The 20,835-nt window shown below is 38.2% G+C and overlaps 1 protein-coding gene across 1 annotated transcript in view; it reads left to right on the plus strand.

Annotated features, from left to right (window-relative positions):
- Positions 1-821: 821 nt before the first annotated feature.
- The window catches only part of arrdc1b (arrestin domain containing 1b), a 29,630-nt gene continuing 9,616 nt past the window's right edge, over positions 822-20,835 (plus strand). Inside the window, exons 1-2 of the mRNA XM_067483769.1 lie at positions 822-1,023; positions 16,250-16,360. Coding sequence (XP_067339870.1) covers positions 906-1,023; positions 16,250-16,360 — 229 coding nt within the window. The 5' untranslated portion in view covers positions 822-905. The remainder of the gene's footprint in view (positions 1,024-16,249; positions 16,361-20,835) is intronic.

Below are 20,835 nucleotides of genomic sequence, written 5' to 3' on the forward strand. Positions count from 1 at the left end.
AGCTTTAGTTTACAGTCTATATGCAACATTTTAACCCTGTTTCTAGTGTGACCGATGCTTTCTGGTTTACATCTCCCCATTTTTGTTTACTCAAAACCAAAACAGTGCTGTTAGTATTGACCAACAGGAACTGTGGCACTGCAGTGTGCAGTACATCCAAACACAACTGTTTGTGTAGCAGTGCACAAATGTAACTCTGCTGTGTTTGTTGTTGGGGCAGTTTAATGACAAACCCAAGTATGACACAGTACAAATAAAGTTAGGCAACAACAAGCCTGGATTAACAACTGGGAGAATATGGCAACCTTCCTGGACTAAATTTGTTTTTGTTTAAATGCTTGCTTTGCTTACCTGTTGCATAAATCGTTTCGTCTGTATCAATTTACCACATGCAAATCTGCTGCAAGCTACAAGTCAAAAGTAGTAAAATGTACACATTTTAAGGACTGCAAGTGCTGCAGATCAGTAGCTAGCTTAATACATTTTGAGGAATGTACCTAAGGGGCAAAATATCTTAGAAACTGTAATATCCTTCCTACTTCCTGACATTTATTTCTATCAGAGAATAAATATTGTATTTTTCTATGTGTATTGTTTGACCTAAGAAATCGAAAACATTTCCTCTGGATGTGTATAAGACATACTTTACAACGTTCAAAAAATTCAACTACAAGTAGTCAATTAAATCAATGTATTTATTTAATTATTTCCTATTTGTGATGTCTGTTTTTCTAGCAAAAAAGTACCTATAATAATACTGCTGAAAGATAATCACTCCCAGTTCCTGTTAGTTGTTCGTAATGTGACGTCACTATTCTCTGAGGGGGCGAGCGCGAGGAGGCAGGTGAGCGCGGCAGCGTCGCGTCCTCGCTGCTTTTCTCACAGACGCAGAGCGGAGCGGAGCAATGGGGAAGCTTCAGTTATTTGATATCACTTTCACCGATAACAAGCTGGTTTACGGTCCGGGAGAGTCTATAAGCGGGACCGTGAAAATACGAACCAGCAACTCGCTGCAGTACAAAGGTAAGCTTTGGTTTACTGTTGTTTCCACGGAAAGGGGAGAAACCGTTTTTCTGCTGGTGTGTCGCCGTTGGGTTCAGTGGAGCGTGCAGAGAAGCTCCATGTGAATAAACTTTTCTTGGCGGATGGTGGATATGAAGAACAATGAAGGGCCGTTTCCCTAATGGCTTCGTTTGTGACCGTGACCGTCTGAGAATGTGTTGTGGACATCAGGGATTTTGGTGCTGCTGCGCTGGGAGCGGACTGTTTCCACCCCTCCACATGGCACCAGCAGACTCTGTCGTTGATCCATTTGAGCTGCTTGGTGAAAGCCACATCCTGTGTCATACATATGCCAAATATAATACATTTGTTTTCCTGACGAATTGTTTGGACGGTGATGAAGACCTTTAAAAAAAAGAACAACAGCTGTTAGACGTGCCGTTGCTTTTAAAACGTTAGTTTTTCTTTAGAACTCTTCATATTTTACCGTATGAAAGCAAATGAGAGGCTCTTACTGCCAACATCTCTGACAAACTAGTGAAAGTATGTTATAATGGCGGATTAAAGAAGCTTCTTAAGGTGGAGAGCAGCTTTTCAAGTTGCCATGGAAGTACACAAAGAATCAATTGCTAAGGACCTTGTTGGTATTCTTCTGGCTACATAAATTTAAAGTCCTTTTATTGGGAGTTTGGCACAGAGATTTGTTAATTGTTTGTTTCTTATTCCTAAATTCCATATTTTTAACACATGTATAGGTTTTTCTTTGTGTGTGTATGTGTATGTTAGATGTGACACACATGCACAAACACACACTGTAAAGTTTTCTCCTCCATGTCTGACGCCGTCCATCCATTCATTATCTTTAACCACTTATCCTGCTTAGGGTCATAGGGGGACTTCAGCCTATCCCAACTGTCACATGCCAAGAGGCGGGGTACACCCTGGACTGGTCGCCAGTCTGTCTCATGGCCTGCCTGATGTAGTGACTGACATATTATTATTAATTTGCCATAGTGCACTGGCGGTTCAGAAGCAGATGGTGTTACAGCAGAGGTCAGAACTCTGTCTGAGCTCTGTCACACTCTAAACTCACATGGCTTCAGCTCGACTGTACCTGACACCAGGCAATATTTCCAAATTTAACCATGCAGTAGTGGCTGCTGTGGCAATGGTAACTGTCCTTAGAGCAGCAGACAGCGGGAGAGTCTCTTCAAGTCAAGTAAATAGCCCAATAAAAGTATATGATGTTGGGAAGGGTATGTGGAGTGATGCTGATGATTGAAGGCTTAGATCAGGTGCAGGGACTTGAATCAAATCTGTTCCATTTACCGGTGGTCTGTCATTAAATATTTCAGAGTAATAAATAAGAAGTCATATTTCAGATGGCATCTGGTGGTCGAGTGGTCAGACACACATACCATGAAATCGCAACTGCTCGGATTGAACTCCTAACTGGTTTACATAATCCTTAGTGCATAAATATAAAATGATTTCAATTTATTGCATTAATGGTATAGAAACTTTTAGGTATGTGGTAGTAGTGATATAAGTCAAGCTACATTTATACATCCGTGTTCAGGTGACATCTATGCAGACTATTCTGCCATGCCTATGCAAGTTGTTCTTTTTTGGCTCTAGGCTGGTTATAACAAGTACTGTAAATAAATACATTTATGGCTATACCATGAATAAGTGGTTAAAGGTTGCCTTTAGTGCTCTTTCACTTACTAATGAAGGTAGTCCAACTGAGGGGACTGGGCCTTCATCTAAGGCTTTCTTGGTGTCTGTTAATGTCCTGTAAATGTCGAGGCTGCATTATGTGCCCACTGACTGCACCCCTCTTAAGCATGGCCACAGTTTGATTAAATCATGCTGCAGCAGGAAAATGTGTGCATGTCTGCTTTGTTCATGTGTGACAATTTCCTGTTTCTTCTTGTTATGAAGAAATTATTTGGTTCGTCACTGTATGTCTGGACATCTATTGTTTGTATGGAAGGAACAAGTTCCTCTTCAGTTCCTGTATAGTTCCTGTATTTTTATGTTTCAGTTCCATATACAATACATTACATTGTAATAATAAAGCAGGTTAAGAGTAGACACTCTGATGGAGCTAATTGTTATACAATTGTTTGCCAGAATATTTAACATCTCTGCAAAAAAAAAAAAAAATACTACATGAGGACAGATTTTCTTTCCTGATTGTTTAATTAGGCAGACCAATTAGCATTTCCATTTAGTGAACACAATCCAGCCTTTTCCTGCAAAATACCTAAATGCATTCTTCTGTATTTTACCAAAAAGCAGAACTGGCGTTGTTTCTCAGGGCAGCACTGTCTGCATGGTAAGACTGTAATGTTTTGTTTTGTGTGTTTTGAGTGTGTCTGGCCTGACATATCACAAGGGTTATTCTTCAACGAAGATTACATCACCCTGTAATGTGTGTGGGTCCTTGTTTAGTAATTCATTTACTTTGCTGTATACAGTTGAACGTGTTGAGTCATGTAGGGAAATAAATGTTATTAAACAGGTACAGGCTTTCACAAATGCTAAATATTGTAGAGGCCAAATTCTCAGCCCCAATCTATTATTGATGAGGGAGCCCATTAGGCAGCTTTTTTATCGATTAGCTTCTTTACTGAGACAGTTGTATAAACAGAAAAAGGAGTGCGTGAATAGCAGTGCCTGAACAAGCCACTTACAGTCTAAACATTACTTACATCTAATGCTGAACATGTATACAACTTTGTCTAAAGCCTTATAAATATCCCTAAACATGATCCTCATATTGGGTAATTGCGCAGACAATGCCATATAATGTGCCAACATTACAGTGGCAATCCAGGAAGTAGTATTATCCAGACAGAAACTATTGTGAGGATGGTTGATAGTTGTGTATGACACTTACATTTACCTCATTTACATATTTAATTAACTGTACCCATGACTGTTCCAAAGCCTTAATTATATTCCAGTTTTTGATTGTTAGCGGAATTCTAAAATGATATTCTCTATATAATATTCTATTGAAGGTGGAAATCCTTAATGTCAGGGACATTACACAAGACAGGTGTATTGTTTGTTATTAACCAGTTTGACCTTATTTATTATTCTCTAATTCTTTCCAGGTTGCACTTGCTGAGGTGAGCATGCTTATCTGAAATATGCAGCAGGAGCTATTTTAAATAGAAGCTGAAGGACACCAAGAGATAAAAATGTTCTTGTATAAAGATGCTAACAGACTGAATTTATGCTGTTTCAATTCTATGGCAACTTTAAGTCAAACAGAGTGCTAAACCAGAGAAAATAGTTATGAAATCAATAAATGCACTCTTTATTCTGGCTCATAAAGACAACTCTTTAGGTTGAGCTTTCTGTGTGAATGTCTAGACTATAGGCCCTGAGTTAGTCATGACATCAACAATCTGAGGGCAACTGATTGGTGATCTGTCTGAGAGGAGCTGCACTGATACTAGAGGACAGAACTTTCAGCATTAGCATTTAAATGACAAATAGTGAATCAAATAAATAATAAAGATGACAATAACAAGTAGTAGGCTTTGGCACATTGTAGTATTGCCACTATTGTTATTACTTCTAATAACAAATGTACCTATAACAATAAGATATATAATTTTAAGCATTTATCTTTAAATTTAAACTTTAAAAGGAGCAGTACAAACAAAACAAAGCAAGCATGTCTTTATAGTTATAGTATGAGTATCTTATTTTGAAAGGCCACTGTGACTTTTTAAATTTTTTGTTTAGTTTAGTTTTATTCCGTAATGCTGCTTAATGAGATCTTATAATAAACTGTCTTTTGTTTCCATCGTCCTTTGAGACTTCCATGTGATAAAGAAATGAATTGTATGAATACGTTTTTAAGCCCGGTTCCGATGTTTTTCTTGTCCTGAAATGTGTAATGTGACAATGATTTAGTTAAAATAACAGTGACTCAGAGTCACTCAGAGTGACATCATCCTCTCAATGTGGGTCTCTGGCATTGATCCACATGTGCATTATCAGTCAGTTCACTGTACCAATAGAAGTGGTGTCTGCTCCCTCTCCTCAATGACTAGTCATGGTAAGAATAACCTTTCTTTGACCTCGATAACCAACACCCCCTCTAACACCGTGGCTGGTTATCTAGGACTATCATAAGAGGACTCTAAATCTAAGCCTCTCTCTCCCTGAGAAGCACAGGCACATCCTTGATCAACCCCCCACCCCCTCTTAAACACTGTCCCATTTCCTGCACTGTAGAATCTGAAAAGGAGGAAAACCAGTTTGTAAAGAGGTCTTCACTCTTCTGTGGAAATAGAGGAAATGTCACTTAGTGCAAAAATGAAACTGAAATTGAAAACATATTGTAAACTGGGAAGTAGGGAGTTGGATGGTGGAGAACCACATGGTCAGAATCCAATGCACAGTTCAGTCTTAATTTAAAGACACACTGATCAGTTATGTCTTTAAAAGTGGGTAATATTATGACTTATTCCATGCTCTTTTTACAATACCCTCACCCTTCAGCTCATAAATGCAGAAAAAGTTAGTGACTAGCTGGTAAATATAGTGGTTTGTTTTGCAATGTAGATAACAAGAACCAGAAAATGATCTGTAATCTTAAAGAAGAGAAGAAGGATTTGTGGTTTGCTCTAAAAGGGCTGAATGAGGTTTTGGTGAATGAAAAACAAAAATCCACAATGAATCACTCAATGCAGGAAACAGATTACATACTTTATAGTCCGTATTTAGAGTTAAACCTGTGTGTTTTTGTGTGCACTGAGTCCAGTTTTTCCAACTTAATATGCGCATCCAATCCTGCAACAACTTCTCCAGTCTCACCTACATTTCTAGCTAAGGCTGAAGCTTGTCTTTTTCATAATTTTTTTCATATGTTGGCATTAGCTGCTTTTGTGTTTTAAGTCACTGCTAAATCATGCAATGGGGTTTTGCACACTCAAATAAATGAAACAAGCACAGATTAAATTGTCGGATTGTCAAACAAAAAGATTAAATGATGGTGATAAAAGGCATTTGTTGTGCACAGTTTACATTATAATGTTAAATTAATGTTAATATTTATAACTTCCACAAAAGTATAGTCTACATTTGTTTCACTGCTCTGCCTCTAATATATCTGAAATTCTAAATTTTGTCTTGAAGTGTAGTTTTGTGGTTGTGTCTGACACGCTGCAGTAAACAATATATGGTCAGGTGGTATGTGTGCAAATTACAGATAGCTCAGTCATGGAAACAGTGTTTGTGAATAGCTAAAACTTTCTTACTTTATAGTCTCAATACATGGTATGTTTTTTCTTCTTCTTCAGTGTTTCTAACACTGGCTCAAAATAAGACAGTGGGGTTGAAGGCATGTGGGTTTTTTAGAAACCTCAGGCCATCAGCAGCTGTTAATGCTGGAACTACTAACCTCTAAAAACCAAAGGTCACTAATGCCAGTTGAAACACCTGTGACACAATGTGAATTTCCATAACACACTGCTGTGTTGATTAACCAGCTCCATACCTGTGTCTCAAATCAGGAGCCTCATCTTTCGAATATTATGGTCAGTGTGGTCTGTGAAATACATGGTCAGACCACATAGACTGCAACTACACTGTAAAGGCCAAACTGAAATAAGACTGTTCTAAGGAAGAGTCATAATTGCATCATCAGCTGTTCCATGTTATGTGGGCAGCCAGGAAGCTGAACTACCATCTAGTTAAAATCACTTAGATCTAAATAAATTCTAAAATAACTTGAGGTTAAAATTCCCCCTGGTTTATTTTAACATTTGCATAATTGTACTCATGTCAGACTCTTTTCATCAGCGGCCCATAAAATCTTTGGATAGGCTGGGCCACGAAGGATTGAATTGTTGCTTTGTTGTTTAGCGACAGAACACTGAATTTCTCAGATGCATTTGAAGGATACTTTGAAACGGGACAGCTTTATCGTGAAGCTGTGAGATATTCTGTCTTCAATTTCAGCTTTCCAAGGATACAGTTTCTGAATTTAGACACAGCTCACGTCAGCCTTCTCTGTGACAACTGCAATAACTGGAGGCAGGTTCTTTGTAAAGTTATCTCATGATAATGGACCATGTGTTCTAAAAAGTCCCAAATAGTAGGCCCATGTCTTTCTATAGTACTGATGACTCACATATCAATGCTTATTACATGCCACTGTTGCATCTGCAGATTCGGTACAAAACCTCAACCGCAGCTGTGATTGAACACCACTGGTTATGTTTGGAGGTAGAGACAGTGATGGTCACTGTTTGGCATTAAATGTTACTAAATGACTAATCAAATAGTCAGAGACAGAGACTGGTGACTGTAAAATGAGATCTGGTCAACGGATGACAGCGCTGAGTGCTAGCTATAGGAGAAGCCATTACTTAAATGCAGGTCTCTGCTGACATATAAAAGATGCAATCAAAAGTCATCCAGACCTGGCAGAGAGAGTGAAGCCCTATTTACACATCTTAATTTATGGCTATTATATTTTTGCCCTAAAAGACAGAATACAAGTTTTCCATGGTATGATGGGTATTGTGCAAGTGAATGTGCAAACTACAGATTATTTGTATGCTGGTTGTTTTATAAAGGATTTTCTGTTGTGATAAGTCTTTTACATATGCATGCAAACATATGCTGGGATTTGTGTGCTCTGTACATGTAGATGTGTGAGCACCTAAACTCAAACACATGCAAAAACAAATCATTAACTGATCAGTAGTGGGTAAATATGCTTCTCTAAGGACACTTTCAAACATAGAGGTAGTGTAAGTTTCATGTTGTTTCTGGCACTTTTGACACATTACAGATCATCAGTCACATTCGGCACATAGATCAGGAGTTACATGCAGTTTATCAATTAATGGCACATCTAAGTAGACATGGCGTGACATCATTTTACCAGCATCATCGTGATGTGCATATGTGCAGTAGTGTCAATGCAACATCAGGGTAGGGCAAAGTAACTCACAACTTTTGTTCTGCTTGGTACAAAAGAAAACTCAAAACAGTTCTTATATAACATAATTTACTTGAATTCTTGGAAACACAATGTTTAATGCTAAAAAATGATTAGCAAACTGCATTCATAATGAATAATAAAAAAACCTAATTTCCTTTCAATATAACTTCAGAAAAGTAGTCACAGCTCTCACCTGCTTATGTGTGACCCCACTAAAAGAGCACCCTTCATTACAAATGCTAATTATTTTTCAGTGAAGAGGGAACCAGATGTTTCTGTTTGCAAGTAAAGAACATGAAGGTGAGCGACATTAACACGCAAAGTGAATGTGTTTGACAAATGCTGTGTGTCCTAGATGTGTGTCCCCACATTCTCTGGTCAGCTGCCAGCTCTTCCTTATCCTCCCTGCGAAGGCATGCTTTCAGAGTCCAACAGAGTGCCTTGCATTTCATTAACAAACATCACCCCAAACACTCAATAGATATTTATTCTCCTCAAACAGAGGTATTCAGGTCATCTGGTGAAAATTCCACAGAAAATTTAAGAGAAGAAATATATTTAGCAGTATCCACTTTTTACCACTATCATGCAATGCTTATTACATTTCCACCATCATTTTTTGAATTGAATAAAAAAAGAAACTGAATGAGAACTTTACAGTAACATACCTACCACTTTGCACTTGTTGTGCTTGCATTATTTAATAAAAGGTCCTGTGCCAAAAAAAGCTTTTAAAACCGGTCTAATTTACAAAATCTTTATGCTTCTTGAGTTAAGTGGAAGAACCACAAGTTATGTTTTTTAGAGAATGAGTATAATTGCTGAGTTTATTAACTTTTCAGTTTCTTACAGTGTTTGAAAACTCTAAAAGTGAACACGAGCCATGGGTTCTTTTTTTTTTTCTCACAAAAGCAGCTCTAAATGCAGCATTCCTATCTGTTCGTAATCTTACAGAGAAAAATATCAGGACATGTCTGAACGAACAGCCCAGGCTCTGTCCTGATGCCAGGGATTCCCTTACAGTCAGGATCATAAGATCAGGTGGCTGTGTTTGACATATCTCACTGAGAGGTAGACAGAGACGAGGGGAGATGTTGGGAAAGTGAGACGGCCTAATTGTTTGCAGCACTTAAAGATTTAATGAAGGTAGCAATTGGATCACTCAGCTGCCCTGTGGCACAGAGTGAGCGCTGAAGCTTTGAGGTTTTGTAGAAGGAATGAGTGATTTTTTTTTCACTTTTCAGTGCTTTTTCACATTCTATTGTTGAAGCAGCAGACAAAATTCAAATTCACCATTTAGTGCTGTGTTGTGGGGTTAGAAATAAACACAATTTCTTTTTATGAATAGAGGTAACAGAGAATATCTGTCCTTCACAAACATATTTTTGTTTGACGCGTCACTTAAAATTGTGTGAATTCAATTACTACAATTGTAAGAGGTTTTATGTCGGACATACGTATATGCAAAATTTAACTATCAACCTATCTTAGACCACAGTTTCTACTGCTGCCTTTCCTGCAAGTTTTGTGGTTCCTGCCATTTTTACAGGAGCTTCACTTTAAGGTCCAGGACACACCCAGCCATGGGCCAGCATCCAACTCCCTCACCTTCGTGGTGTGTCCTGCACCGCTGAACCTAGTCCGACCCGTGTTGGGGCTTTCAGCCAATTCGTGTTCAGTTGGCATTTGGTGAGTAAGACCTCTGTGATTGACTGTTTAGCTTAGTGAACATTAACAACACTAGTACAACTTGTACTTTTGTTGTGAGTTCTTCTTTTTTGGGCATATCCCTGATTATAAATAGTTATAAACCATCTGTAGTGAGTCAGCATAGCAGTTCTTTGACGTCAGCCTGGTGTGTCATTGCCATAAAACAATTACACACACACTGCTTTGGAAGTTTCCACAAAAATGTTGTCTGAGGAGCTTTTTGGTGTATGTGAGGAATGTTGATTAACTTAGTAATTCAAACTGCCTTTTTTCATCTCATTCACACTCCTGACACACTTCACTTGAAATCCAAGTCATTGTAGAAGACAGTTATCCTTGTGTCTCCTTTCAGTCTGAAAGTTTGAGTTTAAATTTTTTTTTTACCTGATTATTTCTTGTTTTGTCCAGACCTGATACAAACACCATGAGGGTTTCGTGTTTTCCTTTGTGCTTCAGGCTATCAGCTGAAACTGGACTTAGTGCAATCAGTGTTAGGGAACTGTCATTATCATTCCAACTTTCATGTGTGGTTTCCTTGCTAACCTCCCAAGCTGACGGATTTTCCCATGTACTGATGCAATAGGAAGCAAGCTGTGACTTAAAGGATTTTTCCCACACAGTTCAACCCATTTACTGGAAGAGTTCAGCATTTGTTGTAAAGTTGATGACCGAGCAAACAGCAGTATTGCAGAGCTAGCATATGTACAGCGTTATGAGATATGGATGCCCTGAAGGAGAAATTCCTTTAAAGGGGGAGGTGGAAGGGAAAAGTTGGAGTAAAGTATCCTTAACATATGGGAACAGAGAAACAAACAAATCAAGACAGTATTTTTATACAATTTTACACACAGTTGTTGAAAGTACCCATACTTTGATAAATTTCTGTTTAAAAATACATGTTTCAACATTGCATTACTACCATATTACTCAGCAGATAGCCATAGCAACAGTGTATGCAAGATTTTTAGGAATTGAACAAATTTTATTTTGCATTACTTAAGTGGCCATGGCAGGACTGATTAAATAAAGAATGCTACAGCTGTGGGGTGTTTTCCCTGTTGAGTTTGTTTTTGGCATGAAAATGGCATAAAAACAGTTACTGATCTCAGTGTACTTTCCCATGTCCTCCATTTATGTAACAGTACAACCAAGTCTTTACCTCTCAGCCTCATCATCCATGTCCAAGTAGCAACCTCTACTACATGTAAGCCACATCACAGACCCCTTTGATACAGTAAAAGACTTCAGTTTATGTTTAGGCAAACAGATGTGGAAATGCTGTCAATTACATTTAATCTGCTGGAGCTCAAGCTTTCACAGTCTCATTTGAAAATCGGATAAGTAGTAGCACCAGGATCATCTTTGCCTACAGTCACTTTCATTCAGCTGTGGATAGGAACTGGACATGCTCCAGTGAGTTGGCAACAAATCCAAGCAGCTACTGAGTCATAGCATGCTGTGCTGCTGGCTTCCCTATCTGCCTACTGAGTGTTAGCCCCCCTCAGGCTGTGGTTTATTTTATGGAGAGCTGGCCTTTGGCATAGATTTCTATGCTGGCACTATGCATCAAGGTGTGCTCCTGGTCTGTGGTCATGTTGGAAGTTGTCAGCTTTGGGTTTGGATTGGAGGTCATTTGGAGGTCTTTTGTAAAGATCTGACTTTGGTAAAGAGCTACTTTAACTGGGCATTATAAATCACAAATTTAACATGGATCTGGAACTGGAACCTGGATCGTTTCTTGTCTCAGATTGATTTAGACTGTTTTAGTGGCACAGTGAACATTTGATAACTGCTAGCAGCTGACATGATTTTCCAGTTAAGGTCCAAAGTAAGAATTAAAGACAAATGACCGTCCACGAGTCATTTTGTCCAGTATCCAACTCACTTAAAATTACATTCAGCCCTCAAGTTTTAATCAGATTGATTTCCTACTAAATCCTAAACTTTATTTTTGGTTTCCACTGGGCCTGGTGCCAAGTTGTTTAAATTAAAACGTAAATTACAGTTTTCCTCTGGTGGCCTTGGCTTTTGGGTACCATCTGTGTTTGGCTTGTCATTTATTTGATGTCATTTTCCATTTTTCTTGCTCCCTCTTGCCCAAAAAGAACGCTATTACATATAAGTTATTTGTGTGTTGGTATATAAGTGTTTTAGGACTTCTATGGAATACCCCTGTGGGATGTGGGCAAGGGGAGTCCATATGAAACCTGTTGAGAAAGTGCTAGGTGCTAGGTCAGGCACAGCTAAGATGTGCATTTGTACTTTATACAAAAACAAAGCAAATATTTTGAGGGGAAACCGGGTGTTCTAGTTTGCATAATCTGCAACCCAACTACAACACAGGTTTGAGTCCTTAGTAAATTCCTATGGCTCAAAAAGAGTTGTTTTGGCCCCCCTGCAGTTAGTGGCTCAATCCCCACATGTATTTTCCTTATTTTCAAGTTGCTTTGAAAAAAGTCTAAGCCAAATGACTGTATGTTACACATGTCATCCCGGTGTTGGATAAGGAAAACTATGTGGTAAGAAAAGACAGAAAAATGCCAAAGAAAAGAGTATTTTAAATTATTAAGATGCTAACTGTCTCTATGTTATGTGGGAGCTGTTGCACTTATTTTAATTTTTCATATTGAGATAGCAAATTCATACAGGATTAATACCATACTGTAGTTGACCTCTGAAATTATTTGGAATTACAAGAGGTTGTGCAGTAACACCAACAGGGAAGAAGACACAGTCCATCAAACTCAAGGTTAACTTTAAGTTGAGGACTTGGTAGACTTGGCTGTCTGTGGTGAAACAAGCTGACACTTGTAATTTATGTCTAGCTGCACTTTTCATCAAACACATCAGCCCCACTCTCGGCTCATCTGGCTCCCTGTGTCTGTGCAGAGACCGGCCCATTATTCAACACAGACAGCCAGTCTTTCTGCCAAAGTAACTTGTCTCTTATGTGACAACTATTCACTACTCAGTTTTGCTGCGGCTGCTGTTGCTGTGGATATTAACAGATTATCCCTGTGCTGACCTTTCGGGGGCTGAGCTCTTCACTTTCCTACAACAGTCAGCTGTAAACAATATATCGTTGCAGTAATGACTCCCTACACATATTTGTGCACCTCCCAGTTCCGTTGTTGCTTTCTGTGCAGCGTGATGAGAATATTATTCACCGCTGTAAATAAAGCAGATGGTTGGACGATCATTGTGGATTTAATTAATGACTAAATAACTGGATATTGGTCTTTGAGGCTGCGCTCTGTATTGTGAGCCGTATATTTTATTTTTTGTTTTTACACACAGCAGAAGTCCCTCCCTCTTCCCCAGAACTGTGCCAACAGTCCTGCCTGTGTGAGAGCCATCTGCCACTTTGAGAGTGTGTGTCTGTATTCTGTGATGCCAGGACACAAGCCTGCATGGTTGTGAGCTGCGATTGGTCAAACACAGTCTGAGTCTGTATTTAAGGCGTTTTTAATAAAAACAGAATTTCCTTTTAAGCAGTGACCATATCACATCTGTTCTAATGTGAATAAAAAAACTGGGATGCAGTGATAAATAAACATGACAACAATAGGTTGACATTATGTTAGTGTTTAAGGCATAATTATTCTTAATGTCTCTGTTTGTGTTTGGACATATACTATTTGGTTAACAGCTATTAACTACAGGGATAGGAATCGAAACTTGGTTTCAAACCAGAACTGAATAAAAAAATGCCCCCTTAACAAAATCCTAACTTCAGTTCTGGTTATCAGTTCCAAACAAAGGCTACATAGTCCACCAGAAGAAGCTGTCTACGTAACAACATCGTGGATCAGCACAACAGTGTGATAATTGGTTGGATGCAAGTTAGCATGCATGACTAAAGTTACCACACTGTGACCACCGTAAACAGTTCAATGTATGGCTTTATTTTAAATGATGAGACGATGACAAGAAACACAGCAATACATGTGGGAAGTTAATAAGGTGAAAGTTTGGTTGCAGTTATATCTGTCTAAACATTTAAAACAGTACAACATCGAACTGAAAACTGGCCTGTGTTTGATGTCTTGCAGTCTCCCCGTCCCTGTTCAATTGTGTCTCCTCACTGCACAGGGGACAGTCCCAGGTCCATTTTCAGAAACAATCCATAAAACAGCACTGTGCAGTAGTTTAACAGTAGTTTAACAGTAGTTTAACAGTAGTAGTTTTGCAAAATGAACGCCCCCTAATGTCATGACTGTTTAGGCCAAACAAACACAATAAAAATCTGCCATGTTTCCAGATTGGCTGTTCCACTTTCAATCTGCCTTGCACAGTCAGTTTGAAAAGAGGTGCAGCGACTTCCTCTTGTCTGGCTAGATTATTTCTTCAGTATCCTCTAGGCATTTTCTAGCTACTGATCAGCAGTCTGCGTCTTCTCTTCTTTTAGTTTCCAACATGTTTTGTCTCAGTGTTGACCTACATGTATTAACTTCAATGCAGAACCTAACTTCAATGCAGACTTTACCACCAAGGAAATATTTAGAAGTAAATGTCCTCCATTTACAGTAGTATCAGCCTTTCTCTTTTTGGCTCTCATGTTAAAAGGTGAAAGTTAGTTCACCTGCTTAGCTGTTGCTATGATTTTTTTGTGTACTCAAATGTCTCAGAGGTCACGTCAGATACGCCTCTACTGCAAAATAAAAGTCGCTGACAGACGAGATGGGACATGTAAGGAGGCCTGCAGGCTGTGCTGTACCAAGGTTTGTTCTCGACTGAAAGATTTAAACAACTAGGTTGTTTGTCTTTTACTGAGATACATTGGCAACTTTTGGATATTTATGGTGCTCAGAGAAGTCCTACTAACATTAATGATTTCCCGACTTTTCTTCTTATAAGGTTCAAATTTGGTTGATATTTAGTTGTTGTTTTAAGTCAAAAATCTTTTGAAGTCTTAGATGGATTTTAATGAAATTTGGTTCACATCTTCTAGTCCCTCTCAGGATGGATGTTTGATCTACATAGTGCCCCCATCATGTCAGTTTTAATTTGTCCTGTGCGATTTGGTTTATAATCAAGTATTAATATTCTGATCACCCTAGTGTTGTGTTAGCATGATAAGATGCTAAAGGAAATTGGTGAATTAGGTAATCAGCACGTTAGCGTTGTATCTGCAAGCATGTTAGCATGTTAATGTTTTTGGAACATATTCTGAACATTCAGATATTTTCTTCAAATACTTTTTGTTGAGCTGGTGACCTTTGTGCTTATTTCTTTTAAATAATCTGAATCAATTAGGTTTAAACAAAGACTTCATATTCTGAGAATGAATAAAGTAAGGACATTTAGGTGTCACACTGGGTACCGTAACAAAACATTTAGAACAATGTTGAGCCTTATCGGTCTCTCTGCTTATAAAAATATTGAGATCATGCTGAGGCTGGGCCGTCTTTGTGTTTAATCCTCTGGCTTCTGTCACAGATGTAGTGTGTGTGTATGTGTGTGTGAGTGTGAGTGTGCATTATCAGAGAGTTTTCATTTCCTCACACAGATCAACTGAGAGACAGGATGGAGAGAGAGGAGGGGTGATATAGAGAGAGAAGCTGCTCACTTCAACATTTTATCTTCTTTGCAGGACTGTTGATATCTGCCACAGGGCAGATGCAACATGCATGTGAACCTTTAAATATGTTATCACCTATGATATGAGAACATAATTTCCTGCACCTTAAACAACAGCACTGGAGAACATGTTGCTTAACTTCACCCGTTCTGTTAACCTTATTCACAGGTAGCAAATAAAGACAAAAAACTTCTAAATGGCATTACTTTACATTGAAAGTCATGCTTCACACACACAGACGTTTTTACCGTGACGATCTTCAACAATCAGCAAAAATATCTTTGGTTTTTGATTTGCCATCACTTAGCAGATTGTTGCTGTTCTGCTGCTGCTCCTTTAAATTTTCTGTGCAGCTTTTGATTTTTACTGTAACGTTACTAATCTCAGCTTTATTTGACCTGTTAGAACATCACAAGCATTAATCACCAAAATCATCCCAATGAAAAATGTGTCAAACATGATGGGACTAAAGCCCAAACCGGTCAAACCTGAAGCAGAATGCATGACAAGAGCAGCACAACCATAATGACTCAGTGAGAACTCTCTCTTTGTGAGTCATTCTGTTGCTTATCAGTGTACATGGTGCTACTGCTCTATATTTTTCACACTATGGTGCCCAAAGTATTTGGAACCAAGGTAACATGTCCATGTCAGCCTCACAGAGCTGCTCCATGGCTGTAGACTTGTAGTCTTGTTTCTCCTCCCAAATAGATTTAATGATCACTTGGCAGTATTTCTGCTGCAGCACAGTTTTTTAGTTTGATTGTGATCTTATCTGTTTTAGCTCCACAAACTGTCCATTGAAGATTATTGCAGTACCTTTGGGTTTTGGACTGTTGCTCTGATAAAGCAAGACATCTGGGTTCTGGTGAACAATAAACTGAAATCATGAGGAAAATACTCGTGAAATCAATAAATACCAGTTGTATACCAAGTGAGTTCAATTTTTAAAAAAATGTTTTCTTATTTTCCAACAGCTATCAAGGTGACCTGTCATGGCTCATGTGGGATCTCCAACAAATTAAATGATGCCTCATGGATTCTGGAGGAGCAGTACTTAAACAGCATGTTGTCTGTTGCTGACAAAGGTAATATACAGTAGAAACCTGGTGATTTTTAGCATTAGACATTTTGAAATATCCTTCAATATACATCATTATTATTCTGCTATAAAAAACAAATGCTTGTTAACTATCTAAACATGCAACCACCGGTAGGATCCTTTAACAGCACAACACATCATCTTAATGTGTATGTGACTGTGTAGAGTCTCAGAAGAGAGCGGAAAAGAGAGAAAGAGAGAGCGGAAATACCTCCCCTGACTCTGCTCCACAGAGTACAGGTTAAATTTCTCCACCAGTCTCTTGGCCCTGCAGCTCTCAGACTCTCAGGAGGTTCTGTTGCAAGATGTGATCTTGTATCTTTTGTACATGTTGCCGAAAACAGAGCTAGAAGGTGTAATGTGCAATGTATGCATGGATTCTTTTGTAATGCAGATCACACTGTGGGAGTCATCAGAGCATAATCCACCATGGAAACAACACTAGTTCAATGTTTATCGCTCACCACTGTGTTCTTCCACATGTGGTGTACTCACCATTGTACTACATGTCCTACTCTTTACTGCTGACAACTAAGTTTACTAAAGTATTGTAGTTAACTAGAATGCTGCAGTGCTTGTTCCTTTTTTATGCTACGTTGGTCATGTTGTACACAAGTGCAGGTCCCTTTATATATGTGCAAAACTACCGAAAAACACATTGTGGTTTAAACTCTGTTATGTCATGCTGTGCTGCTGGGAGATAGGGGTGCCATCTTGACATTTCCCCTGCTTTTCTGTTGGTTGGTTGAAGGCTGTGAAATGTGTCGCCACAGTAAGTCACTGCTTCTGCCAAAGTAGTTCAGTAGAGGAGAGCCACCTTACCTTAGTTGGTAAGACTGCACTGTGTTTGAATTAGCAAATCTTGCATGGAGCCACTAGAAAACAACTGTTCATTGTTTCTCTAAATACTGCTGGTTGGGCACCTTTTCTTTCTCTTCAACTCTTCACATCTTCATCAAATTTAATTAAGTTAACAATTGTTTAGCCTTTCGATCAGCTGCAATACACATATAGTAAATGGGCTGAAATCAACGCACCAACATGAGTTTTTCAACAAACAATTGGCGTCAGTCAAATAATGTGAAAGATATTATAATAAAATCACTTTCACAAAGCTTAACATACAAATTAAATACACCTTTTAGTTGTAAGGAAATACTGCTCTGGAGTTACTAAGATCAGGATACGGCCTCCACTATTAGAACAATTGATTTGTACCTCTAGAATGGCTCCTGCTGTAAAAACCTGCCAATTGTTCCTGGATAATTCAGTATTTTGAGTGCTCCAAAAGATCTTCAATAATAAATTTGAAACAAACATTTCATGGAAGTTAATCTGAAGAGCTTCATACAAAAAATAAAAGAACAAATTGTTTCACTTGGATTCATGTCACACTGCTTGATTAAAAACTCTGCTGTTATCTTTTTAAATTTCATAATAAGTTTCATTAATGAGTTGACAGTTGGAGTTGTTGAAGCAGAAACATGATTCTGATGATAGGGAAGAGGTAAAAGTCTGTTATTACCTTTCATAGTTTGGTTCTTTCTGTTCCATATTTTAAACATATTGATGTGAGAGATTGAATTATTTTATCTGTCAGAGTGAACAATTCATGTGAGAAATGCAAGATAATATTTCAAACACGGCATAGCAGAGAAGTAAAATTTAGGCAAGCACTGTTAACTCAAACTGAACAAATATGAACACACCCGCCTCACACAGTAACGCCCAGAGGTGTTGGTAGTGTACAGTCTAAAGCTGTATGTGCCGTTTTGAGTGATACTTTGAATACAAACATAATAGTGGGGCTGCATTTAAATCACTCTTTTGACACCAAATATTGATTTGTCAATCTGGTGAAATGTGTCTTGTTTTAAAAATCTTTAATCACATTGTACTGTAATACTGTAAAAAGCTATTGTTGCTGGTTAATTTGTGTGTGTTTAATATTTGAAATTAATATTTAATATTTGAATACTTTGTATTTGAAAGTACATTCATTGGCTTTCTCTGTAACTTTATTTATGTACAGTGTAGTTACTTAAATTAACTATAGAAAATAGGGTCATTTCAGTATTTTTACCAAAACCCAGGGATTTCTTAACCATTACCCTCAAACTTGTAAAGTAAGTCAAACTTTGGAAATCCAACAGAGGTTTAAACAGTATTTTTGGATCTTTCAGAGTCAGAGCTTGTAATCCAGTGGACCTGCCCATAAGAGTTTCTGCTGTGCCAAAACTTTGTAGTAATAAATAAATAAAGATAACGCCTGCTTGAAATCCCATATTTGCAAACTCTAGACAGGAATTTCTTTGAAATAATTATAAAATTCATTCAACACACCTTAACACGGCTAAATGCAGAATAAACTGTAAAAGACCAGGCACACTCCAAACGGAGGACGACATAAATAATTCATTAGACTCTGTTCCCCGCTTTATCTCTGACATTTCTCCATATCCCGTTCTCTTCCAAAAATGGGCTGCTCTATCCTTGAGGGCAAAACAGCACAGGGCGAGTGACACAGGAAGGGTGACAGAAGACCACACATGCACACACATGCACACACACACACACACACACACACACACACACACACACTTACACACACACAAACACACATACATCTCATACAAAGCCAGCTCTCACTGTGGCTGATAATGTGGTATGCCAGCGATGTTTGACAGTCTGAGGGGAGAAGACCAGTGATGTTAGTGTCCTTTCGTCATGTGATTGTGGTTTCACTGAAGACACACACTGACACACACACACTGAAGACTTGCTTCAGTAACCGACGACTTTACGTACAGACTGTGTAAAACACACCCTCTCGTTTTAACAGTATGGGAGAACATGCTACTGTAGTTTCTTCGTTACCCACGATGTCTATCCACAATGGTCTTGTAATGCAATCTTTATAACTTTTTAGCTCTAATATATACTAACTAAAACTTACTCAGTCCTCCTCACATACATGTCACATACAGTGAAAAGTTTTTTTGTACTTTCTGTTTTGAATTTACAAATCATCATTTTTACATTTTTAAGATATAATAAAAGTGTATAGTAGAAGCAATAAGAAAACTAGAATTGCAGTATCATGTTTGTATGCCTCTGCAAACCACCGAAGTTGTAGTTTATATAAATGTCCATACTCATATTGAAATCAGTTCATCCATGAGTCCAAGTGCACGTTCGTGCCAGATGTAATGCAAATCCCTCCAGGTTTTTTCTGAACTTTAGTCTTAAATGGGTGCACGAGTTCATAGTGACTTTGCCTTTTGACCCTTGACCACCAAAATCTGAAATTAGTTCGTCTTTGTGTCCTTGTGGATCATTGTGCCAAATGTAAAGAAAGTCCTTCAAGGCATTAAAGAGAAATTGCATTTCCAAGTATGGTAAAGATATGAGGTCACAGTGACATTGACTTTTAAATTCTGTCCTCCAAAGCCTTATCAGCTCATCTTTAAATATACGTAGATTTTGGTGCCAAATTTGCCCTCAAGGATTTCCTGCGATATTGTGGTGGCATAACAAGTAGGGACCCTGTGAATTAGCAGTGGTAAACAGAGTATTAAAACAATTTAGTTTTGTGGTAACAGCGTAAATGACAATATAAAAACAGAAACTTTTAGAAATATTCCTTTTCCACAATTCTCCTTAGCATATAATCTTGAGAGCCATGTCAATACAAACAGTGATCAAAATATAATCGGGATAATCATCAAATACAAAACCACCTTTAGCCACCGAATGTGCGTGTTGATCATTTAGTGTAATTATCATAATAATAGTCTTCATTTTATTCATTAGTGCTTTAAGTACAATGGATTTGAAATCTCTGGGATTATTTTAGGTTACATGGATACTTGTGGGCAGCACAATAAAGACACATCCTTCTTCTGTTTTAATCATTTGCTAGTATTGTTCTCAAAGTGGCTGTTGCATCTGCATAACACTAGCTGAGAGCATGACTACTTCCTTTAGCAGTAAACATGATGCGTGCACACACAAACACACACACACACACACACACATACACACACACACACACACACACACACACTAAAGGCTTCCCCTCAGGAAACTGATGCCAGTGGAACAAGTTGTGCCTTGTTGTGTTGTGTCCCTAATCAGGTGAGGCATGTTGCTGTCTGGAAGAATTTAATTGGGTCATCGGTTATCTAGAGAATTAATAACTCAAGGCTCATGCTGATCTCTGTTAAGGATGGACAGGCCTTTTTTTGTGCTGTATGCTTTTGTTGTCAATTTATGTGAGGTTGTGAAGTAAACAAGTGTGAACATTGTCCTTCACAGTGTGTAATTAATCAAGAAAATTTGAATGAACTGATGATTACTGCTTACTGAGATACAGTAACTGTAATAAATAAAATGGTGACTTGTTAAATGTATTATATATGTGTAAACCGAGACAAAAGCTGACATATCTCAGATGCTGTG

This window comes from Channa argus, chromosome 18 (genome assembly GCF_033026475.1).
Source record: "Channa argus isolate prfri chromosome 18, Channa argus male v1.0, whole genome shotgun sequence".
Classification (NCBI taxonomy): Eukaryota; Metazoa; Chordata; class Actinopteri; order Anabantiformes; family Channidae; genus Channa; species Channa argus.